This window comes from Chenopodium quinoa, unplaced genomic scaffold (genome assembly GCF_001683475.1).
Source record: "Chenopodium quinoa cultivar QQ74 unplaced genomic scaffold, ASM168347v1, whole genome shotgun sequence".
NCBI classification, from domain to species: Eukaryota; Viridiplantae; Streptophyta; class Magnoliopsida; order Caryophyllales; family Amaranthaceae; genus Chenopodium; species Chenopodium quinoa.
In genome coordinates this window covers 1998144-2021882 of record NW_018744537.1, presented here as the reverse complement: position 1 = coordinate 2021882, position 23739 = coordinate 1998144, and the positions used below count along the sequence as shown (strand labels likewise).

Here is a 23739-nt window from a genome sequence, read left to right as displayed (position 1 = left end):
GACTCTGGAAGTAAATTGCCTAGAATTGAAATGGAGAATCAAAGAAACGCTATGTAATTCTGTGGTTTTGTACATATAAATATTTATACACACTGAGCACAACTCGGTGCTATACACTTTTCCATTGTAAGATCTATCACTCTTCAACAGGTTTAGAAGATGTTTGACTACCACTATAAAAACAAAGTCTTAGTCCCAAAATGATATGGGATTGGTTAACATGAATTGTCACAAGGAATCATCCACGAAAAATGAGAAAATGGTGTTTGACTGAAGCAGTAATAACTATGAGAGTATGGGTGGTTTTGGAGTAAAAAAATGGTATGTTTTAAGTTTTTAAAGGGAACACGCAGAGTCCAATCTCAGACCATTGAGTTTGTTACTGCTGCAAACCAGGGCATCAGAAATGCTGCACCCTGACTGCCCGAGTCTTTGCAACCGACCATTTCTGCGGTGATGTATGGAAACTTTTCTCTACCTCATATCTGGATAAACTTCTTCACCCACCGCTAGCCATGAATTTAATTCCTTGTTTTCCAGACTGCACTTCTCAACTCGCAGCAGTATTCCAAACAATATTCTTCCCTGCTTCAAATAATTCAATTAGCCATTCAAATTCAATAAGATAAAGCATAAGAATTAAGTACATATTCAAGTAGGAAGCTATGTCCTACCTTCTCCCGCCTATATGATGCTAAAGTTGCCAAAGGTTCGCTTGTTTTGTGCACATGTTCTGATTGATGATCAAAGTTGATCATCTGGCATCGGTTGCATCCTCCTAATGACTATCAGAAACATATAAACAATGAGTGGTAAATCGATTACATCATATGACTAATGGACATTAAGTTGATGCTTTGGATTTGTGAAACTCTCAAACAATGAAGACTAACAAAATAACATATTAAAAGCAGATTGTTCCAATGAGAACTTTTAATAACAAAAATATTCATATTTAATAACTCATACAAGTAGGGAAGACCGGAAGTGTATCAGGAACTTATTTTTACTTTTAGATTCAATTGAAAACACAAACTTACTGAAAAATACTTGCTCCCAATTCGAATTCCTCTCCATAGATCTTCATCATATGGCTCTCCCCCGGATATGAGAAGGTTGGGGCGGAATCTCATTGGGGAAACCTGAGTAATTGGTGCTTGGAGAACTTGAGATGTTTCTATAGCAAATTAAAAGAAATAACCATGATCAGTTAAATGATGTAGCAAACATATTTCATAATTTTTGTTGGCAGAAGATTGCTATATTGATAATAAACTAGGAAGTCATGATAGAAAATATGGATGTGGAATAAAACGAGCTTTGCCACAAATCAGTCATAGCATTGCTTTATTCCTGAGCACCATCCCGAGTACAAGTAAATAGTAAAAAAGTTTTAAAATTGCGATTGAAATCATAATTATGATTGCATGCACAAAACCAGACGGTATAAGCCATAGATTACCAACTGCAAAAGTCGACTACTGGACTAATTGAGAAGTCCAGGATAAGGATTCAGCCATACCAAAGATAAAGAACAGAATTAAACATCACATTCAATATTTCATCTGATATACTGTGAAGGCTGAACATCCAGCAGAAGTTAAGTAGGCTGCTAGACAAAAAACCAAGAATAGTGTCTAATTACATAATTTCAAACTGTAGAGGACCAAGTCTCAGTCTGGTTATCCTTAATTCAGAAAAAATCAGATCAGATTATTTGTACTAGTATTGGTCTTCAGATTCTAGAGAAGGCCAGAAAAATAGATTAATGTTAGTTCAATTCATTAATTTTAGCTGAGCCGAACAGAGCTTGATTGCTGGCACAAGTGGGCTGAGATGAAACAACAAAGTCAAGAACAGAATGTATTCAAGTAGGTGTACAATGAGCGCAAGCCTCATTCAGGTACCTGCAATCAGGCTATCCTCTGATACTAATTTTTACCAAGCAAAGTACAATAGTTGGGAATTTCAATAACTAATGGGCAGTTGATGTGTAAGGAAATTTCATGATTAAAAGAGGAAGAGAGGGGGGTGGGGGGTGGAGGTGACTAGTGAATTTGCTTGCTTCGACGCTAGAATTTGATATTTGCTTCTCAGAGGTCAAAAATATGTAAATATAGCTGCATTTGACTCAGTTTTTACAGCATAGCATACTGAACAACAGATTCAGTTGCCAAAAAAAACAGAATAGGATTTGTTCAGCATATGATGAGGATAGGTGGATGGAATATAAGTGAATTGTTCAAATACATACTTGATTTTAATCTATCGTTGAGATCCATAACACTTGCTTCGGATATGAGCAAGAATTGGGCTTCGTTGACAAAATTTAATGAACTCTCCACATCCCTGCACATGCCTGCATTTCCCTGTTTGTTTATATAACAATTTGAAGCTGAGGATCTCCAAAGAATGCATGGGCGCGCAATAGCATTACTAAACCAGCTGTTGACTTCCTGATCATAACTCTGCACTTCATATCTGGTAATTGTCATTCCACCTCTTAGCATATTATTATGTAGTCTTTCAACAGGACAATTGAAAACAATTGCTGTAACTTCACCCATCAAGCAAAGATAGAATAACAGGATCATTGTTTGGTTGCATATACTTAACTAAAGCTACTCAAACATTTCAAAATGAGTAGGGTAAAGAAAGCAGCAAAGCACCAATTGGTGAAAAAAAGATGAAACGTATATCTCCAAAGAAGTGGTGTTTCAGAATTTTGCAATTATTAAATTGGGTATATATATTCCATATCTATTTAGAAACCAAGTTATCCAAGGAAGGAAGACAAATGGCAGATTAAATAAAGTATGTAATAGCACAAAGCCTATCCTATAAAAGAATTTGAACCAAGGGAAAGAAGAGTAGAATAGTGTCTTTTTTTAAAACCCTTATTCTAGTAGTATTATGCGTCGTATATGACTGCAGTTATCCCGCTTGGGTCAACATAACCCTACCTTGATTACAAAGATCAAAAGTATGAAAGAACTCAGACTCAAATCTTTAATAAGCTTGAAAAGGCCTTGTAAAAGTTAGGTTAAATTTAATTAACCTGGAAGGACAGGAAAGGTCACCATATAGACGAGAAGAAATTGCGAGAGGTCATTATAGGAAGTAATCAGTATTTAGGATAGAATGGATGAGGTCTTCATTATATGGGAGATGTAGGAAAAGAAGATAGATGATGTAAAGGCCTAAGACCTGTTAAAATTGGCTGAATAGCACTACTGTAGTCCGTAGGTGTGAGGTGACAAAATAAGGGATTATGTAGTACAAGATAGGAAGTTAGAACAATACGCGCCACATTTGTGAGGATTTTATTTAATCAATTACCGTTTCTACTTTCTAGACCAAATATTATCTCAATGAAACACAAGAAAACAAAGAACCTCAACCAAAAATATAAATAAATACCTGTGGCCGTGCATATCCATCTCTTCCCTTCCTAAACAGTATGACACTGATTTCAGGAGAATCTGGAGTTTTGTTTTGCATCGTGGTGATTCAACAAATAGGATACCTTGACTCAAGTCTATAAATGTACTTATAAGACTCATTTCTGGGGCCTGCAAAAACCAACAAAAGACAATTGAACACTATGATGCTTTATCCCGATAGTAGAAAGGACATCACTCTTTTTAAAGGGAAAGCACAAGAAGGAAGCACATAAATCAGTTGCCCAGAACTAGGGTTTCCAATAATCTAAAGGAAGGGAATATCAACTTAAGACTCATGTATATAGCCTCATCAGTAACAAGACAAAAAAGAGAGGGGGGGGGCATTCCAGAGATGTGGTATAAATCATGCCCATCTTGCCGCAATCACAGCAAGTAAGCAAGATGAAATCTCAATTCAGTTTTCTTTAAAACAAAGACAGAGATGGAGCACAAAGGAACACGGTTCTAGTGCAGAACAAACCCAGTAAGTAGCAGCCAATGCCATGCTACAAGTATGAAATGTATCACATGGTCACAGATATATCACAGAATGCCATCTTTGTAATCCATTGCAAGACACCCATTCTGTTAAGTAATGGCCATTTTTTTTCTCCATGATCAAGACTTGTAATTTATGATCAGTCTTGAAGGGGTAAACAATTATAATTTCAAAAATGATCCAAATCTTCAACCTTTGCTGCATTTCACTTCCAAGTTCAATAAAATTCACCAAAAAACTACTTCTTGAACTCAAATTCTTTAAGATTGTAGAATGTTGGAAGAAATCGGAGTTAGAAAGAGGTGGTTTAGTTCATGTGACATGTATGCTAGAGAGAAGAGGCGAAGGGGGAGAGAATTTCTTCAATCTCTACCTATCCATTTCTTGAGCCACATGATTATAGGCCATGTTCCTTAATAGTTCTGAGAGAGAGAGAGAGAGAGAGGTAAAGGAGTTGATAACAACAGAGGTCATTTCAGCTACTCTAAATATTGTTAATGATTTTCTTAATCTTTGTAGTTTGATATTCTCAAGATCAGAAGATTCATAACAAAGAAGAAATTCTTCTGACAAGTGATCTCCCAAGGGCCCAACTGCCCAACAAAAAGCACCAGATCAATTCTCGAATGTGGACCACAGTAGTAAAGAAGCAACTGCTACTTATGCAAATTCTATCCTAACTTGAACCTAAACTACACAAGAAAATCAATTTGAGTACATAGAGTTCAATTATTGAGGAAAACTTATCACTTGTTTACGCATGATTGTTTTAAGAATTAAGAGTGCCTAGAGGATCAATTTCTTACCTATTACAATGTACAATTATTGTAACTTAAAAGAACGAAAGCAAACCTTTTTCTGAGTAAGAATTTCCCCACTTGGACTTCTCAGAAGCCATTCTCGGTCATGTAGCAAACCTACAATAAGAAGGAAAGCACAGGTAAACAGAAAGGATTGCTCAAGGCGATGACAATTGCATATAATTCAAAGAATAAAATGTCAAAGTTAGCCTTTGACATGTTATCACCTCCAAAATAAACATCCCTGGAAACCAAAGATCTCAACAACATAAGGAATTATATACCTGTTTTGCTTAGAGGCCAACTATCTACACAAAATCCTGCACAAGATTTTATTGGATAAACAGTGATGGACTTCAGATACAAACCCCTGGATCTCTCCATTTTCTCTGAACCTGCATCCAAAAAAATTTAAGATGATGCATCACAATAACAGCAGTGTAGGAGAGAATTAATTTACTTGTGAAACTAGTGCATACTGCATAGTGATGATGAACGGCAACGTAATGTAACTAAACTATATAATCCAATCATAACTGGTGTGAATCTCCCAGTTTTACGAAGAAATGAACAAGAGTTTTTCAAAAATATAATGACCATTTCATACATTCATTTGGTGATACAAATTCATCACTGACTGAGACATTGAGTGCACATTAATGACAACAATGCAACTACTTGTCTAATCATGAATATTTCAAAGGAACAGTAGCAAAGTTGCAAGGATCAACCTTCAATCAAGAAAATGTCGGACTCCCGTAGAAGACAATTATATCTCACTGGAATAGGCAATACCACAAAGGAACTTACTAGAAAATCGACTAGTTTCTGCATAAGATAGCGACATGTGAGTATTGCAATAAGGAGCTCGTGAAAAGTGAACGATATTTAATCAATCACAAGCCCAACATCCTTTTAAGGGAACATAAAAGAATCTTCTAATTTGAAAGATATATCCCATTAAGTATAATGCAAAATAAGAGGGGCAATAGAAAAAACTGAAGATGGGAGAAAATGTGAGTAATGTTATTTATTTATTTATTTCAAAGAGAGAGGAATGCAAACACATGAAAAGGCTCAAAAAAAAAAAAAAAAAAAAAAAAAAAAAAAAAAAAATTACTGAAAGTGTTAAATGTGGTCGATCCATCAATAAATCAAACAACATTTTAAGCATATTTAAATCTGATAAAGCTCAAAAGGGATAACTGAAAGTATTTTTATCCCTTACACTACTTTTTTTTTTTTTTTTTTTTTTGAAAAATCACTTACACTATATTAGGAAGAAGAGATTAATTAATTTCCATTAAAGAGAATCAGATTGGAGAATTCCCATCACCTTCCGCCTCTGAAACATTGGATGAATTCTAATCCCACTAACAAAGCTTCTACCCCTGATTACCTATCCCTTGACGGACTACCTTGCATATTATACCTTATTTTCTACTCACCTAGTGGCTCTTTCAGAGACTATTAAAGACAAGCTGCCTATATAACTTTACTCTGCAATGATCAGTTGTAGTTTTAGTGAGCTCATGCTCTTCTGTGATGATAATACATGAGTTATCATTAAGACCAGATAATGTCTTGCCATCTTGGGGCGAAGTTATGGTTTTAGAAAAGTTCTCATTCCACACACGAAATGAAACCTTTCTCTCATGTTGGATTAGGATGAAGGCAGCAACATCACAGCCACTGAGAAATTACTTATTCATTGTAGTCACCTTTTTTTTTTTTTGAAGGAAATTCATTGTAGTCATCTTAATTGCTGTTAACTGGCATTTCCCCAATCCATCATCATTTTCACATATCGGAGACTCATTAGTCAAAATGCAATTAGATATAAAACAATTTTCTTGTTGACTTGCAAGGCTGCATATTATTACCTTAGCTTCCTCAAAAGTTGACATGTAGCCAAAAGACACTCTAACAGCTCCTGTTGGCTTTCCATTTACCATGTCAAAATCATCCCAGCAGATATGACCAGCCTAAGTAGAAGACCAGGTGGATATTATAAATGGATCAAACGAAGTAATGGTCCACACATGAAAAGCACAATAATGGAATACCTCAACATTTGACAGGAGCTCTGTGTGAGAAAGGCCAAGGTACTTCGCACAGGCACCAGGATTACAAAAACATCCTGTCTACAGGAGAAAAAATTACATCAGAGAGCAACCCTGCATACAGAGTGCTCAGCCCAAAAAAATGAAAAAAATTATGATTAGAAGAAAAAAGATACATTGCAAGCAAGATTTTTTTTGAAGTTTCTTATTATCAACTGAGTTGCTTCTCCCCACACTATCTTGACATACATCACAAAACTAATCAAAGTACTCATGTAAATTTGACACGTGTAGATTGGCCAGTATTTATCTTCACGACTCACAAACCTAAAAGAAGGAACACAGGACATAGAACCTAACTGCTAACAAATTAGTTGGAAACTAAACAAAAGAACAAGTGTTTCAGGTATTTTACCCGCAGCTGAATTCCAGATAGAGAAGCCAATTTCTCCACCTCTCGATATCCATACCAAGAGCCATCTGGCCGTTTTAAGTTGAATGAAACTATCGAGCCTTTCTTCTCAGATATCTACATAATAGCTTCAGAGTTATACACTAGAAACAAACACTAATTTACAATCACACTCACACACATAAAGGTAACAATGCACAGATGCTTAATGAACAATTAATACTCAACATAGCAGTTAAGATTATGATAATCATCAGCCAGGCCAACAAAATCCTCACCCAAACCATAGAATCATAAATCCACTTATCTAACAACCACAAAATTCCATGTTGTGACAGGCTGACGCTTCTCCAGCACCCCCACACATAGAGGAAAGAATAACAAAGTTTTTTCTATAAAAAAAAAAAGTATCTTTTCACTTCACTATTAATGCTCCAGCCTCAATCAAAATATCAAATAAGTTATCCTTGTAAATAAAATGCTGAAAATAATTTATTTATCTTCTCTAACAACAGTCTACCTGTCCATCATTGTTGGCTTTCTTTTGAATCTCTAATGATTTTACAGGCTTGGTGTACTGGTCATCTATATACTATGTCATAGAATAGATAAGACCAACTGACCAAGGTACACTACATCGCATGGTTGTATCAATTACGGAGTATTTACTTTTCATAATAATAAAACAAATTTCGGTCAATCTGGGCTCATAGCTTCCATTTTTGACAATTCATCCGGCTCATTAAAGAAACTCTAGCCTCTTCAGGGCAGAGTATGCTGCCTTTGAATATAACAAGTGGAAGACGAGCATCAAATGCATGTCACATCACCAATATGTTTGCAGAATCACATATATCTATGTTGTAACTTATGCTTTGATTGCATCTTGCAGAAAAAAGTCTACTTATGAAGTCAAACTTGAAAACATTTCAGATAATGCAATAAGGGGCAGAAAAGGTAGGATAGAGGAGTAACTTCCTATTTTTTTTCTCCAAACCAACTTGAAAGAATTTCTTTATTAGTTTATATAAGACTTATTCATGCAATTCCTCAAATGTGTAACAGAAGATCTAAAACTCTAGATAAATAATCCAAAAGTAGTTTATACTGCTATACTAACCATGCTGTTATCTCCATAAATTATGCACGCATCTGCTCCATTATCATGCTTCAAGCTGGAGAGTACTCTCCTCAAATTTGTTGCAAGAGAAGAAGTGTGCCTTCAAACAATAAAGTCAGTATGTCACTATCTTATCAGAAATACATTATACAAAGTACATTATTAATTGCACATCTCAAAACAAAAGTTCAAAATACAGCACTCTCACCAGCTATTACCCAACACAGTACATAAGTTCCAAAAAAGCACCAATAACATGTCTGAATGAAAGCTAGGAAAAAGTACCCGATCACATTAAAAAAGTATGTGGCCATATAATTGGATTTTACTAATAGCAAAGAAGATCCATTAAACAATTTAAAGAGTAGACAAAGGGGAAAAAAGAAAAAGAAAAAAAAAAGGAGAGAGAGAGAGAAAGTGGTGCTGACAGCAGATAAACTCTTGATTTTGCCTTTCTTTACAGTTTAGAGACGTGTTAGTCAACTTGCTGACACTTTTTTGGCACTCAGATACTGTTTGGGGTTCCAAAGAATTTGTTTGATTCCAACAACTTCTCTCCGAGGAAATTTCAAAGGAACTATTTCAAGTTTCAACACGTGACAAAATTAATCTCTCTGAACATCATTTTGGCTATTCCTGGCTTTGCAACTGAGTAGTGTTCAAATTGAAATATATCCCCAAATAATACACATAAGTTTATTGCAACAATCTCAAGAACCATCCTTAATATATTTTATACACTAACAAAGAAATCCTTAAACAATACCTAGTTGACAACATATTAATTGCACATAACTAGAGGTCTAGATTCTGTAAAATCAAGTCTGAAAGGAAAAAAATGTTTCTTTCTGGGATAAAAAAAATTCCATACCGAGAGATTGAAGAAATAGTATGGGTGTTTAACGCTCTGAAGCCATGACGAATGGAAGCAATGCTTATAAAAGATGCAGTTCCGTCCTCAAAAGATTCCTCAATTCCATCTCTGTGCTTGACAAAGTCCACATCAGCAATTGATGCAGCTACAGTTCCTGCAATGATACTATGATTTTAACAATATATATATATATATATATATATATATATATATATATATATATATATATATATATATATATATATATATATATATACGGCTCCTGAAATAAGTTGTAAGACAGTCTCTGGTCGCCAAGAGTAAGACTGCATACATCTTGACCTTCCTAGACTCATATCTGGCTTTTAATAGGGCACTCTTGCCCTAAAATTGTTATAGATTTAGCATTCCTCCAATGAGGACTACCAAGTCACCCCACAGCCACGGTGCCAGATGGGTGATAGATAAAGCCAAGTGAGATGATGAATTGATGACAACTAAAATGTCAGCCATACAGGAAAATTCAAAAATATATTTAAACTACATACCCCCACTAAAGTAAGTCTTCTTCAGCAACTTTGCAGCTTCTGAAATCCAGAAACAAAAATGACTTAAGACATACATTTACTTTGATACCATTGTATTTATGCACTGTTCATACTGCACAATATGGACAATTCATTCAATAACTGCAGATAATATATAAAGCCATACAAAATTGTAAAGAATGTAATCACAATTCTAAATAAAAATTTCTTACTCTCACTAGGGGAAACTCCAATTATAGCTCCTACATATTCCTTTGCTACCAAAATGACATACACTGCTTATGCACTATACCCTTTAATATGGATAATATATACTATCTCCGTTTTGCTGAGTCTTACTCAGTTATTGTAGCTACGCAAACCAAGGAAAAGTAAAAATGGGGACCATACATGTGGGTACTTTTGTATTAAAGAGGAGAGAGATAGAGAGTAAGAGATTTATTGAATAAAATTGGGCCCCACAAAGTGAGGTTGTGAATGATAAAAAACAAATAAAAAGTTTTCATAAAAGGAATAAATTAAAAGTGAATAGAACTTAAAAAAAGGATGAAAACAGAAAGTGAGTAAGACTTAGGAAAACGGAGGTAGTTATAGTTCGGACTAAAATCACAGCATATAATAAATATAAGCAAAGTGAATCATTATCTCACTAAGGCTATTCAACTTTTGGCTTACCCAGATTATGACGAAGGGGAGAGTGGCCACGGGAGTGTTATGTGACTATAGCATTCCCCTATAGTTGAAAGAGAAATTCTACCATAAGACTGCCATAAGACCAGTGTTGCTCTATGGTACAAAATGTTAGGATTCTAAGGAGCATATTAAAAAGATGGAGGTTACGGAAATGCGCATGTTAAGATGGATGTGCGGGAACACACTAAGAGAAGGAATCAGAAATGAGGTTATTTGCAAGAAAGTGGGTGTTGCAGGCATTGGAGACAATCTAAGGGAAAATCGCCTGCATCGGTTCGGGCATGTAAGACGGAGACCCGAGGGTGCACCGCTACGAAGAGTGGAAGAGTGGGACCATGGAGGGGTTAAACGAGGGAGAGGGAGACCGAAAATGACTTGGTTGGAAGGAGTTAGGAAGGATATGAAGTACTACTTTCGTTTCATATTTTTTTGCAACTTTGGGGTATTATTTGTGAGGTATAAAATATTCCAAAGTTGCAAAAAATATGAAACGGAGATAGTATATGGGTTTGCATGAGCATGAGGCATTTGATCGTAAGGGATGGAGGAGGAAGATTTTTGTGGATGACTATACGAAATAATCATTTTTGGTTCATGTAGCCGACCCCACTTATGGGATTAAGGTCTTGATTGATTGATTGTTGCTCCGCAGACTTTGTAAGTAGTAACTATCACACAACTCAGTAAATGAAAGGGTCAATCAATTCATTCGTTGTCCAGAGCCCCAACAATAATTAAGTCAAGAAGCTATTATTCACTCCATCCCAAAAAGATGACAGATAACAAAACTAGGCCATAAGGAATAGTATTTTTTCTTAAAGTTCGGTCAAAACAGCATTGGATCTATACATATAAATATGCGAAGAAAGAAAAACATAAATGATTCCTTCTTATTCTTTTTTCACTCCCAAACATATGGAACATTATGGGATAAATTACTTCATAGAAACACAGTACCAGTTAACAAAAGATATCATACATCTTCATGTCTCAAGTTTCAACTTGTATTTCCATCATAATTACACAAAATAAAAGCAAAACAATGACTATCTTACAAACCCTTCTGTCATTTACAGAAGGCCCAGAAGTCCAGAACTTTCCCTCACGTTATCACCCCCTTTGTGATCATCCATTTCTCTTCTCACTCCAATCCATCAACTGAGAAAATTTAATGGTAAATACTCTCAATACAATAACTCTACACAATTACTTACCATTTCGGACAATGAGAGCACCAAGCCCGGTCGGATAGCCAAATATCTGTTGACAAAAGAAGAAATGTGAAATGAATCAGCAGTCATCTACATACAACACTAGGAGAAATATGATGGCTACCTTATAAAATGATAGAACAACAAAATCAGCTGGATATTTCGATAAATCAGGTGGTTCTGTTGCACATCCTTTGGCAGCATCTATCAAGACAAGCCAGCGACCCCTTTCCAAAAGAATATCCAAACCAACAAATCAAAATATTCTACATGAAAACTATGAGATCCAAAATAATAGCACACTTGAAGGAAGGGGGGTGTGAGGGAGGAGGATTACTATACTTGGATGTCATGGAATTATGGAACCAAACAAAACAAATTTTTAAGGATCCAACAAAGTTTCACATTCTGCTAGGAACCCATATATGCAAAAATACAGTACAAATCATCATTGGAAAAGATTCAAAAGAGTTGGCTGGCTGAAGTGTGGAAGATACTCTTGTTGGAAATTTGGAGGTACACTTGAAATGAAAGAAACCAACAGGTCTTTGGAGGCATAGCCTCCCTCCTAATTAAGAATTTAATTTCCTTTTACTATAGGTTTTTGAATAGCTAGAATAAGGTATCAAGTACTGAGAGATACTTGATATTCCTTGATGTTGTGGAGTAATTGCTCCATGGTAGTTTGATGTCATGAGCTTTTTTTTTCCTTTGTGCTCTTTTTGTACATAGGTGACATCCCCTTGGAGTCTTTTACATATATTTCAAAACTACATATTAAAAAGTATACAAATTCCATCCTTAATCCAAGCTGTGACATTCTGTATGGACAAGTTTCAAAATCTACAGTTCCCCTACAATAGTACAATCACATAGCCCAAAATTGGATTGGCATGCTGACCTTCAGTGGATCCTACACCACTTATTCTTACTAAATCTTATGTTACTAATCAGCATACACACCAAATGTTAAAGCATGATAAAATCCTCTGGACACTCTAATCTCAAAGTATCTACTCCAAGGATGCCCAACCACCTCATAATGCAAGAACTCTAATTGCTTATCTCACAACTCCATAGACACTGTCCAACATCAAATAAATGCACTTGTTAAAGGACTGAATTTGAAGATTCTTATCAGTGCTAAAGAATTAAGCCTGCCGTGCCAAACATGCTATTTGCAAAATAGTTTTCCTTCTTCAAGCCTTAGCTTCCCAAGGAGGCTACAGAAAACCCAAAAGTTCCAAATTAGAGAGGATGTCATAAGTTGTAGATAATATAAAGCATTTTACAAGAGAAAATCCCATATAAATTTCCTTAGACTTCCATACTCTGAGATAGCAGGAGTGACTGCTTGCGAGTGCATCCAAACTGTAACACTAGAGTGTACATAACTGCACTAAATCACCCAACATCATAAAGAATCAGATGGAAGAGTAAACTGCCACAATAATCCCATTAGGTAGATGTTTTAAGACACCAAATTTCCAGAGCAAGCCTCCCTCTTTAGATGTGTAGGCTAAGTCCCACCCAGCAAGATGGCCCCTTCTCTCCTCCCAACCCCGCACCAACAGAAGCATCCCATAAGTCTTGTCAATATCTTGGCAAAACCTTGGAGCTCTGAAAAGGTAGAGGTAATATAAAGAAAGATCCAAAAAAGGTAAGAGTAGACAAGGTGATCTGACCACCAGAGAGAAATTAGCCCCCTTACAATGGTTCCACCCATCAAATTTCAACCACTTGATCCAAAAAAGATGTGCTCCTAGGATTACCCCTAATCAAAGTCCAAGGTAAGCAAGAAAGACTTTGAAAAACGCAAGCAACAAGAAAAGAAAACTTGTCTAGAGCATGGTAGCACAACCAAGCTACAGAATTTGGCTTCTATGTTAGTTCATTCTAAGTCAAAATTTTCTATTGCTCAGACTATAGCAGCAAAACAGACAGCCTTCTTCGTATTTCTAGGCTTCTGTGCATCCTCAAAGTGATCCTTTATGATATAGAGTTGTTTATAAGAGCACAAACAGGATTAAATAGCATGGAAGATACAAGAATTAGTAAGACAATTCTATAATCCACACACCATCTAATCAGATTAACTGATACAGTATGGTAAAAACCATGCAATATGATAAAAAGTTGCCATACTTGGTCAGGATTGTATCATTAAAAGTGTCCTCTGACTGCTCCTTCAAAGCTCTAATTAAGTCAAGGTTGAACCTCATGCCAGAGAAATTGCATTCTGATGGAAATGCAAACAAATGACGTGCATTGCCTGCATAATATGCAGCCAAAAAAAAAATGTCAAAGCCAGCCTAAAAATTCAGAAACTTGTCAAAAGAAACCATTACTTATGGCAAGAAGAAAGACCCACTAACTAGATGCAATATGTAGGGTTTAAGCCCACATCCAAACAACACAAGCATGAACAGTAAAATACAGAGGAACTAACGCATGGGTGTGCCTATAAAGCAGGGTAGCAACAAGTTGAGCTAGAGCTTCATATACTTGGGAAAAACCTTGAGGCAGGGCCATACGTTAGGTGGTAAGGCCTTAGGCCTATGGCTTTGTTCGAAGTTCGGTTTTCAGGGACATCCTCAGAAGCAATTTTGATTAAGAATTCCAGCAAATTTATATAATTTTTGTGTGATGTTATCTCCTTTGTTAAGTTCTACTTTTTTTTGCCTTTCCATAGCATGTAGAAGAGGTCTCGTAGAACTAAATTTCCTAAATGGCTTTGCTTCTTAATCCTATTTGGAAATCAATCTCAAAAAAAGAAAAATTCTAGAGCATGTGATTGAATTGTTGGAGCCTATAAACATATAGGCATTTGTGAAAGGTTAAATTTGGTGAAATTGTGATGATCAGCAATGAAAAAAAATACTACCTCCATTCTTGAAAGTTGAAATCGAGTACAATTTCTGTTTTCATCCATTCCCTTGAAGCCTTGAATTGGTCACAGATCCTCTTTCATCCATTTTGGGTAATATTTTTTTTATACTTTTACCCTCCTTACCCACATGCAACACTCTTTCCAATCTTTTCTTAGACAAACCTCACTTATAACAATTTTTATCCTATATTTAATTAGATAAACTCCACCAATACAATACTATTGCCAATACAATTTCTTACAAATAAGTGAAATAACCCACTTGCAACACTCTCTCCCACCATGCTTAATCTTTGTATATATAGCAAGGAAGAAAGTAAGTGTACTTTTTCCACAGTATTATATTCATTACTATTCCTATATTATTTTTACCATTTTATCTTTCGCCTTAAATTCTTGATAGCAAGTGGCTTTGGAGCTTTGGTCAAAAGGTTCAATCATCAAGCTAAAGTTTTGACATTCAAGGATTTAATGGCAAAAAAGATCTTTTCTTCATGGTGTGGTAGTGTAACAATAATACTAAAACTAACAAAAAGAATATGCTCTTTTTTATTTAACATGTATTCTAGTATTCTTAAAAAATTACATTATTTGGTTTGTTCTGATGATAGTTGTCTAGCTAATTTGTCTCTGTACGGTTTGATCTCATGGGTTGGTAAAGAATAAGAAGTAATTACTTTTGATAATGAAAACATTGTAGGCCAATCCCATCACACATGGGCAAGATGATCCTCCTTATTTCCATAATTCCTGAGTCACTTAATATTTATTACTCCAGACACAAGTCATTTAAGTCATGCCATATCCATTAGTCCCTGTATCCTTGAAGATGATTTTTTTAAAAAAAATTAATAAAATCTCTCATTTCACTGCTACAAAATCTGGTTTAAAGCAACATTGGAATTGTCCAAAAACAAGCTCTGCGTAGATGGAGAATATTTTTAGTAATATAAATCAGTGCAGCAAATGATGTTTTCTTATGTTTTATCAAATGCAAAGAATCACCAATTCACAATAATGAGAGGAGAGAAGGAACATTACATCACTGTAACAGAGTATTATTGCATTGGGTTGCAGATTTTTGGTTTAACGTCGCCCAATTCCTAAGGATTAAATTTTTTCAATACTTTGGAGATTTTGAATCAGGTGACAAGTGACATTATGGGCATCTTTCATGATACTCCTATGTCTCTCATGGTATAGGATTGAGGTCAAGTGCTTTCTCTATAGATACTTCTACCATCATTTCCTTTTCTCTATTCTCTAATACAAATTTCACCAACAATGAACGGGCTGTACACAGTGTCAAGGTTAATTTTTTTCTACATTAGTCTTTCCTAACTCTAAAGAGGGGCATTGTTTCCTGCCAATATCCAATAATCATTTATTTTAAGGAGCAATAAGCCCAGTCAACCTCTTGCCATATAATTTTGTCAACAGTTTACAACTTTCAAGCACCTACACAGGTTGGAAGTGCTTTTTTAACGCATAAATGACATCATCAATGATATCACCTATGTTAATCGGACACAGATACAATCACGGAGTGTCGGGATCCGTGTCTGAACCTTCACTGCGCACTCGGGACACTTCCATTAAGAGTGGAGAGGAAAAAAGAGGAGAAGCATGAAAAAAAAAACACATCTTGTTCGAAGACCACCATTGATATAGAGAAGATGGAGAGAAGTAGAGTGCCATTTATTGGGAGAATTTAACGAGGAAACAATTAAATAAAAAAAATAGGGGTGGACGTAATGAAAAATTTAAAGCTTTTTTAATGTATAATTTATTTATATAAATTTAAGTGACGTATTGAAGTGTCCCCGTACCTGTGTCCAAATATCGAACAGAGTCCCCGTGTTCTAAATTTTGGAACTTGCCGGATCGGACACTCGGACATGTGTCCGTGTCCGACACCCGTTCCCGAGTCCATGTAACATAGGATATCACTACTTTCACTAGTAAACATGTCCTAACCTGATATATTAACATGAAGACAACCTAGACTCATCCATTGATCATCCTTTAATACTGAGGAGTATTTTACAAAGTGTAATGTTTTCACGTGCAATTTATTCAATCTAGTCTACAGAGTGCCTGCATTTATAAGCTTATACTACAATCTTTATAATGCCATTACCTTACCTATAGCAATGACATCCGAACCAAATCAAACTTAAAAATTGTAAATTTGGATTCCTAAAGTTTCACAAAACATAAAAATACCTGGAAAGTCTTCTTTAATGCTTCTATTGGCATTCCTCCTCTGTATATCATGTTGTGCCACTTTAAACAAAGATTTCTGGTCAGTGGAGGATGTGTCCTGATCCACAAGTTCCTCTACATCTACTGCAACAGCTATAGCTCCTTGCCTCAGAGCATATCTATTGAGTTTAACCCCAGATGTCAGCAAGAATAGATTGAAGGGGTACAAACAGCCAATGGTAAAAACAATAACCAAAGGTGTCAAGCATACACTAAACAATGTACTTTGATCATGTAGATACAACAAAGACAAATATGTCATATTAACTGCTTGTTATTAACAAACATAGTCAAATATGTAGCAGCAGATAAAGGTTAAGAAGTTTTTCTAGTACCCTTTTTGGCAACAAACAGAAGAATGTGAAAAAAAAAAAGAAAAAAAAAAAAAAAAAAAGAAAAGAAAAAAAAACCTTGCACAATTTTTGACACATATTACTTTCCAAAGAACCTACTGATAAACACATACTATGACCTAGGGGTTTTGAATTTTGATTAGAAAATCGGTAAGTCAAGTTAGTCAACCACATAAAATATGTGAAAGTAAGTTTTCAAAGATTGAATAAGTGATCTACAGCTAAAAGAGTTCATTATAAGCATCCATACAGTTAAAAAAAGTCATTTCATCTTCCCAAACACATAGAGTATCCAATTCATCAGCACTAGCACCATTGAAATATATGAATATTCTTTGAATAATCAATACAATAATGACAATCCAAAATTATAGCTTTCTCCATACACCACAAGTCCACAAACCCCTGTGAAGGAAGACCAGAGAGATTCATAAAAGGCAGTTGTAATAGATAAGATTCCACTACAAAAAAAAGCTGATTACACCGTATCTTATATCCACTCAACATAAAGATATTAATGACAGGAGGAACCACATGTAAGATATGGCACTACTGAAAAAGAACTCCAATCTAGCATCTGAACCACAATGCATGTACAAAGGAACTAAAAAAAAATAGCACAGATTCCTTCATTAATTTAGGCTGGTAGAGGATAGTGCATACTCTCTTATCCCAATGACGCTATTATGATTCTCCATTGTGTACATGAAGTGGCTTTGATTGCTCCAAGGAAAGGCCTCTCCAACCATCTTTAAAGCAGCTGTTGCTCCAGAAGTGAAAATGCACTTGTATTCTTTTGCAGATGCATTACAATAATCTAAGACCTACCACACAATATCATGATCATTGGAAGATAAAAAGGCCTAGGATATTTATAACTCAACGACATCTAAGGCTACAAGCTCAAAAAAACTATATATATGGCTGGCCTAAAACTTGAGTTCAGTTTTAAAGTTGGTAGATAGATGAGTCAATCTACCTGTTGACGACATTCTCTTATGATTTCAGAAGTAGCCAAGCTGGAGTCACTTTGGCTGTCTTTATTCATCCAACATTAAGAAAAATGTTTATGGTATTTCAACTCAAAAGCAAGTAGAGTTGCAGCTGATTGATCCTATCTTTCATGTTTGACCACAACAACAAATCATAAAGAGAACACAAAGACAATTTATAAAAGGTGAGATACAGCCTGAATTCTTGGTCTATTTAGAAGAAAAAGATTATGAAACATCAAAACAAACAAATTATAGGTCTTTTTGAAACACCATGCAATCTTAGCTAACAGCAGCAAGCCAGCAGCCTAAATTGAACTTAAACGCTAAAGTAGGATACAAGAAGCTTATATCTTTGAGCTAAGACCTCATTTTTGTAAGATGATCATCATGTCATATTAACTAATCATGCCTCATATGATGTCTTGTTTAGCAATGATTCTTTTTGTATTAATAAAGCTAGGACTGGCCAAGTATTATGAAAAGTGCTATGTTGACATAAGGAAAAACATATATATACAACATTAATTACGGAGAAATGCAAAGTTAGTTCCTTGCCATATATTGGAAAAGGAAATAGGAACGAACTGTACCCTTTTCCCCCATTAGTGACAAATTTTATAATGTTGGTTAGTACTATAATTCCATCAAAGGACATAATTCCAAAATAGCAGGACCTTCCGAACTTTTGAGCCGTTAATCATCAACATAAATGTAAGAAGCAAACAACATCATCACCAACAATGTACAAACAAACAAGAAAATATCAATAAGCAAAACATAATTAAAAGTCAGCACAAGCATCGGATACGAGGATTTCCATAAACATTCAAAGTAAGGTCCTTGAAAATTGCTTCCATTTGTAGCTCAGAATACAATGTAGCCCCAGCATGATCCAAATACACAGTATCATTATCTACAAAAACCACAGTGACAATAGTAACACATCTTGGTCAATTATTAAAGTTTACTTCCTAATTAAAAATAATCAATAAAATTTTATTTTTAGAAAAATGAAACCACAACCTAATCTCTTGAATTCAGTGGCCCGAATTTCGTCAATAGTTTTGGGACCATCCGGGTACCCGTAATCCTTGCCAAATTCTCTCAAGAATTGCTCTTTGTCCATTTCCATCACTTCACAACTACAAAAACTCATCAAAAAACTGATTTTATTTGCAATTCCGGATCGATTGGTGTCATTAATGTTTAATTAAGCCTCAAAGTTTCGACTTTTCGACTCATATAGTTCGCCCTAAGTGTTGCATATATCATTTTCCATAATTGAAGTGCAACGAATATATACTATAAACTAAAAGAAACATTTTTCGAGCATGAAATGAATTGAAACTTAAATATTATTGAGATGAACTTCAAATTGCAAAAATCAAATTAAATGGATACAAAACATTAAAACATAATCTTACAAGGCATAAAAACAATTGAAATTGAAATCAAAATTGGCTACAAATTAGTGAAACTCACCGGAAAGTACAAAAGAGTATTGAGATAGTGAAGAAGAAGCTGGTGAATTAGCGTAAATTGATTGAAAATTGCATGTAATGAAGAAAAATTATGTGGTGGAGAAGATGAGGAAAGGGCGTTTGAGGCGGTGTCGCCGCTGAATTTGGCGGCGGGGTTTGAAGTAGAACTGATTTGCGTGGGAGATCACAATTTTGCTTCCTGCGTTTTAACTTTTAAATAAGTGAAACGCTAAACATCGCCCGCAATTTACCATATAAAGCCCACAAATATGATATGATTTGACCATTATGCCCTTTTTCTAAAATTGAAATAATCTCGGTGTAAAAAATGTGGAGCCGGACGCCGGAGGTACGTCGTCGTCGACGGAAAACGAGATAAGTCACCGTTAAAAATCACGGTTTACCGTCGGAGTGGCTTTGGCGCCTAGGTTGGACGCCCAAACCGTAGCCTGGACGTCCAAGCCGGACGCCAGAACCACCAGAATGGCGTCCAGCCCAGACGCCCAGACCACCAGACTGGCGTCCTGGGCAGACGCCACTCCACTAGGTGAGGCGGCCCTGCCAGGCGCCAGTCCAGTGGCTGTAGCAGCCCTGGCAGACGCCACCTTTAATAATTAATTTTTTTTTTTCTTTTTTGATTTTGTTGTTGTTTTTTATTTAATTTTTTTGTAAAAAAAAAAAACGAAAATGATTTTTTAAAAAAATTCGAAATGGGTTTTTTGTAAATTAAATTTGAAAATTCGAAATAGGTTTTTTTAAAATTAAATTTGAAAATTCGAAATGGTATATTTTTAAATTTAGTTTGAAAATTCGAATTGGGTTTTTATAAAAATTAAGTTTGATTATATATAATTATGTTTTTTTTTGTGTTAATTATGTGGAAATATAGAAATTAAATGTATTATCCGTTAAATGTATTTATTGTAATATATAATTGATGCAGGAATATGGTGGAGACGGAAATGATTACAGTGGGATATTTGGACATGATGGTCCATTCGAAGAAGCTCAACAGGCGATTGATTGGGCAAAACAGGTTGCAATTGCAGCTGGATTTTGCTTGGTAGTAGCAACTCATAAATCTCAACGGGATGGTAGAATGGATCGCATTTTGAGATGTGACCGTTATCGCAAAAGAGAAGAAAGAGATTTTCGTACAGCCACTCGGTTTGACACAAAGCGGAAAGGTTGTGGGTGTGAGTTCAGAGTAAAGGTTCGACAACTACGGAGTCGTGACGGTTGGGAAGTGATAGGTTACTCTAAATGGGGGTATCACAACCATGAGATGATAGTATATGAAGAGGGTCATCGACAACTGAGCGGCTTAAGTCCTGCTGCGAAACTAGTTGTGAAAGAAATGAGTGATGCTCAAGTGAAGCCTGCTAAAATATTAGCATCTGTGTTAGAGAAATTTCCAGAAGACCATCCAAACCGAAGACACATCTACAACGTCAGACAGCAACTCAGGTTTGAACGGTCAGAGGGAAGGAACCCTATACAGCAGCTGCTACACCAGGCACAATCACGTGGTTACCTGTTCTGGTTTGATTCTGATGAAGATACAGCGGAGGTGACTCATCTTTTCCTTGTGCATCCTGATTGTGCTGATATGATCAAGTCTTGGCCATTTGTGATTTTGATCGACTCAACGTACAAGACAAACAAGTACAAGTTCCCACTGGTTGAGATGGTTGGGATGGCTCCAACGAACCAGAACTTTTTGATTGGTCATGCAATCATCAAGGATGAGACGGCTCCAAGTTATTATTGGGTGTTGGAGAAGCTGAGAAACTACATCGGGCCTAATGTTCATCCAGCAGCCATCGTCAGCGACTGTGAGGGAGGTCTCTTTGCCCCCATAGCAGAGCTGTTTCCCGAATCGAACCACTTATTGTGCACATGGCACATCAACAACTGCGTGAAAGTGAAAGCCTACAACCTTTTCAAGAAGAATTTGGAAATGGCAGAGAGATTGGTGAATGGTAAGTGGCGGAAGATCCTACAGGCTACCACAGAGGAAGCGTATGAGCGAGCATTGGCTAACTTCAGGGATTCGTACCAGTGGTGTCCGGCACTGGTGGACTATGTGATGCATCAATGGGTCCCTCACAGGGAAAAGTTTGTCAAATATTGGACAAACCAGGTACTTCATTTTGGGAACACTACAACATGTAGAGTTGAGAGCGCTCATAGAGCTACCAAGGACTGGATTGATTCATCGACCGCTGCTTTGGATACACTGTTCGCTAGACTGAACAAGTCAATTGAAACTCAGAAGAACGACATCAGGAACTCTCTAGAGGACTCCAGACGACGACATGGTACGATGTATAGCCATTTTATATTTAAGATTCTCCAAGGTCGTGTGTCGCACTACTGCTTGGGGTTGATTCTCACTGAGCTGAACAGGGTGAGGGACTTGGCTGACGAAGTGTATACTCGGTGTGGGTGTACTATTTCAGTAACTCATGGATTACCTTGCGCATGCACCATTCACCGCGTTATTACAGAAGAAAGGGCGTCGTTACATGTTGATCAGGTCCATTCATTCTGGAGGGCGCTTGTTATTGGTGAGCATGCAGACGATCAAACGGCCGACCGTGAACAGGAGGAGTTGGAGCAGTTCCGTTTGATGTACGACCGAGTGTCCTCCAGCCATCCTTCTATTATTCGTGACGCTACTCATGTACTTCATGACATGTTCCACCCGTCTAACTTAGATTATGAGGAACCCGAAGGAGTTGATCGTCCTCGAGGTCGACAACGACGGAACAGGAGTGCGTTTGAGTATATCCGTGGTCTTGGTCGTGGTCGTTCTCGTGGTCGGACATCGTCATCTAGTCGTAGTCAATCTTCATCGTCTGTGAATATGCCCCTGAGAACTGGTACGTTTTGGTTGTTTTTATTGCACATAGTTTTAAAGTGTTACTCCTGCCTTCTTAACTGTCTATAAATAATTATATGGTGAATAGGAAGAAACGATGTTGATCAGTTTCCGTACAAGGAAAGGATACCTGCGATCATCATGTCGTACTTGGAAGGGTGGAATGATGTAATCGGAGATGGTAACTGCGGATTCCGGGTCGTGGCTGATGTTTTTCAAATGGGCGAAGACAACTACGGTTTGGTGCGTGAGTTGATGTACAGCGAAATTGCCTCTAACCGAAATGTTTATCGTCATGTGTACCAGGATGACTTGGATGGCGCTCTGCGGCGTATCCGATGGGGAGGTGGACCTTGCGGCGAAAATCATTATTTTGACGCGCCACTAGATCTGTTTGCCGTTGCAAACATTTACAAATGCGCAGTCATGCATTTCGGCCTGGGAGTGCATAGTCAAGCTTATTATCCTTGTACCACGGTTCTCCCTTGGCGGTCGCGTGAGACTGTCACCACACCGGTCAGAGAGCTAGCTATTGCGTTTCTTGGGTCGTCATACAGACATTTCATTCGACTAGACATGTCAACCGATTTTCCGGTGCCACCGATTATACCTCGGTGGTACAACATTCGCACAGCGAGCGTAGAGGGTTGGGATGCGCTATATAATGACCGGATCCACGAATGGAACACCCTAGCTGCATTTTAGTTTTTCATGTTTACATTCTTTATTTGTAATCTTATTTGTACGTTGCTCTTTTAATGAGAACATTAATATTTTATATTGTATTGCTTACTGCATTCTATATGTTGCATGGGTAAGTTGCGCGGATCCACGAACGGTTATATCTAAAATGTTACAATTTTACAACATAATGTCCAACATAATGCTCTATAAATAAAATACAATAACCATCAGTAATCCCTCCTCGACGACGACTCCCACTGCGCAAGGGTCTGTTCCAGACTATCAACAACAGCTCTCCCTGTTGCACTCATGCTGTCCTTCTCAAGAGAGAGTTTCTGTACGTCTTGCATTATCTTTCCCATCCACTGCATACAACAAAAAACAGAAGATGAAATACAATAACAACAAATAAAACTTAATTAAAAGACAACGATAAATATAATAAAAGACATACCGCTTCCGTGGCAGTAGGCGGTGGCACATAATCATCATCGCTGTGGTCGAGATCAGCGATCAACCTCGGGTGCGAATACCGGTTGAACCAT

The 23739-nt window shown here is 36.6% G+C and overlaps 1 protein-coding gene across 3 annotated transcripts; it reads right to left on the bottom strand.

Moving 5' to 3' along the window:
- Positions 1–43: 43 nt before the first annotated feature.
- LOC110698612 (molybdenum cofactor sulfurase-like) lies at positions 44–19841 on the bottom strand. 3 transcript variants are annotated; one of them, XM_021876073.1, is made up of 23 exons: positions 19628–19841; positions 19166–19287; positions 18954–19058; positions 18130–18188; positions 17814–17974; positions 16759–16916; positions 13788–13914; positions 11767–11869; positions 11646–11691; positions 9739–9777; positions 9209–9365; positions 8338–8437; positions 7221–7334; positions 6809–6886; positions 6626–6727; positions 5474–5570; positions 5027–5137; positions 4795–4859; positions 3421–3572; positions 2255–2481; positions 1041–1177; positions 675–785; positions 44–585 (listed from the first exon to the last, which is right to left on the bottom strand). In XM_021876073.1, exons 2-23 carry the CDS (start codon positions 19275–19277, stop codon positions 475–477), a joined length of 2472 nt encoding a protein of 823 aa, XP_021731765.1. In that variant the 5' UTR covers positions 19278–19287; positions 19628–19841; the 3' UTR covers positions 44–474. The 3 variants fall into 3 exon arrangements, with proteins under 3 accessions (XP_021731765.1, XP_021731766.1, XP_021731767.1); XM_021876074.1 differs by having other exon boundaries at positions 19169–19287; XM_021876075.1 differs by lacking the exons at positions 44–585; positions 2255–2481.
- Positions 19842–23739: the final 3898 nt, after the last annotated feature.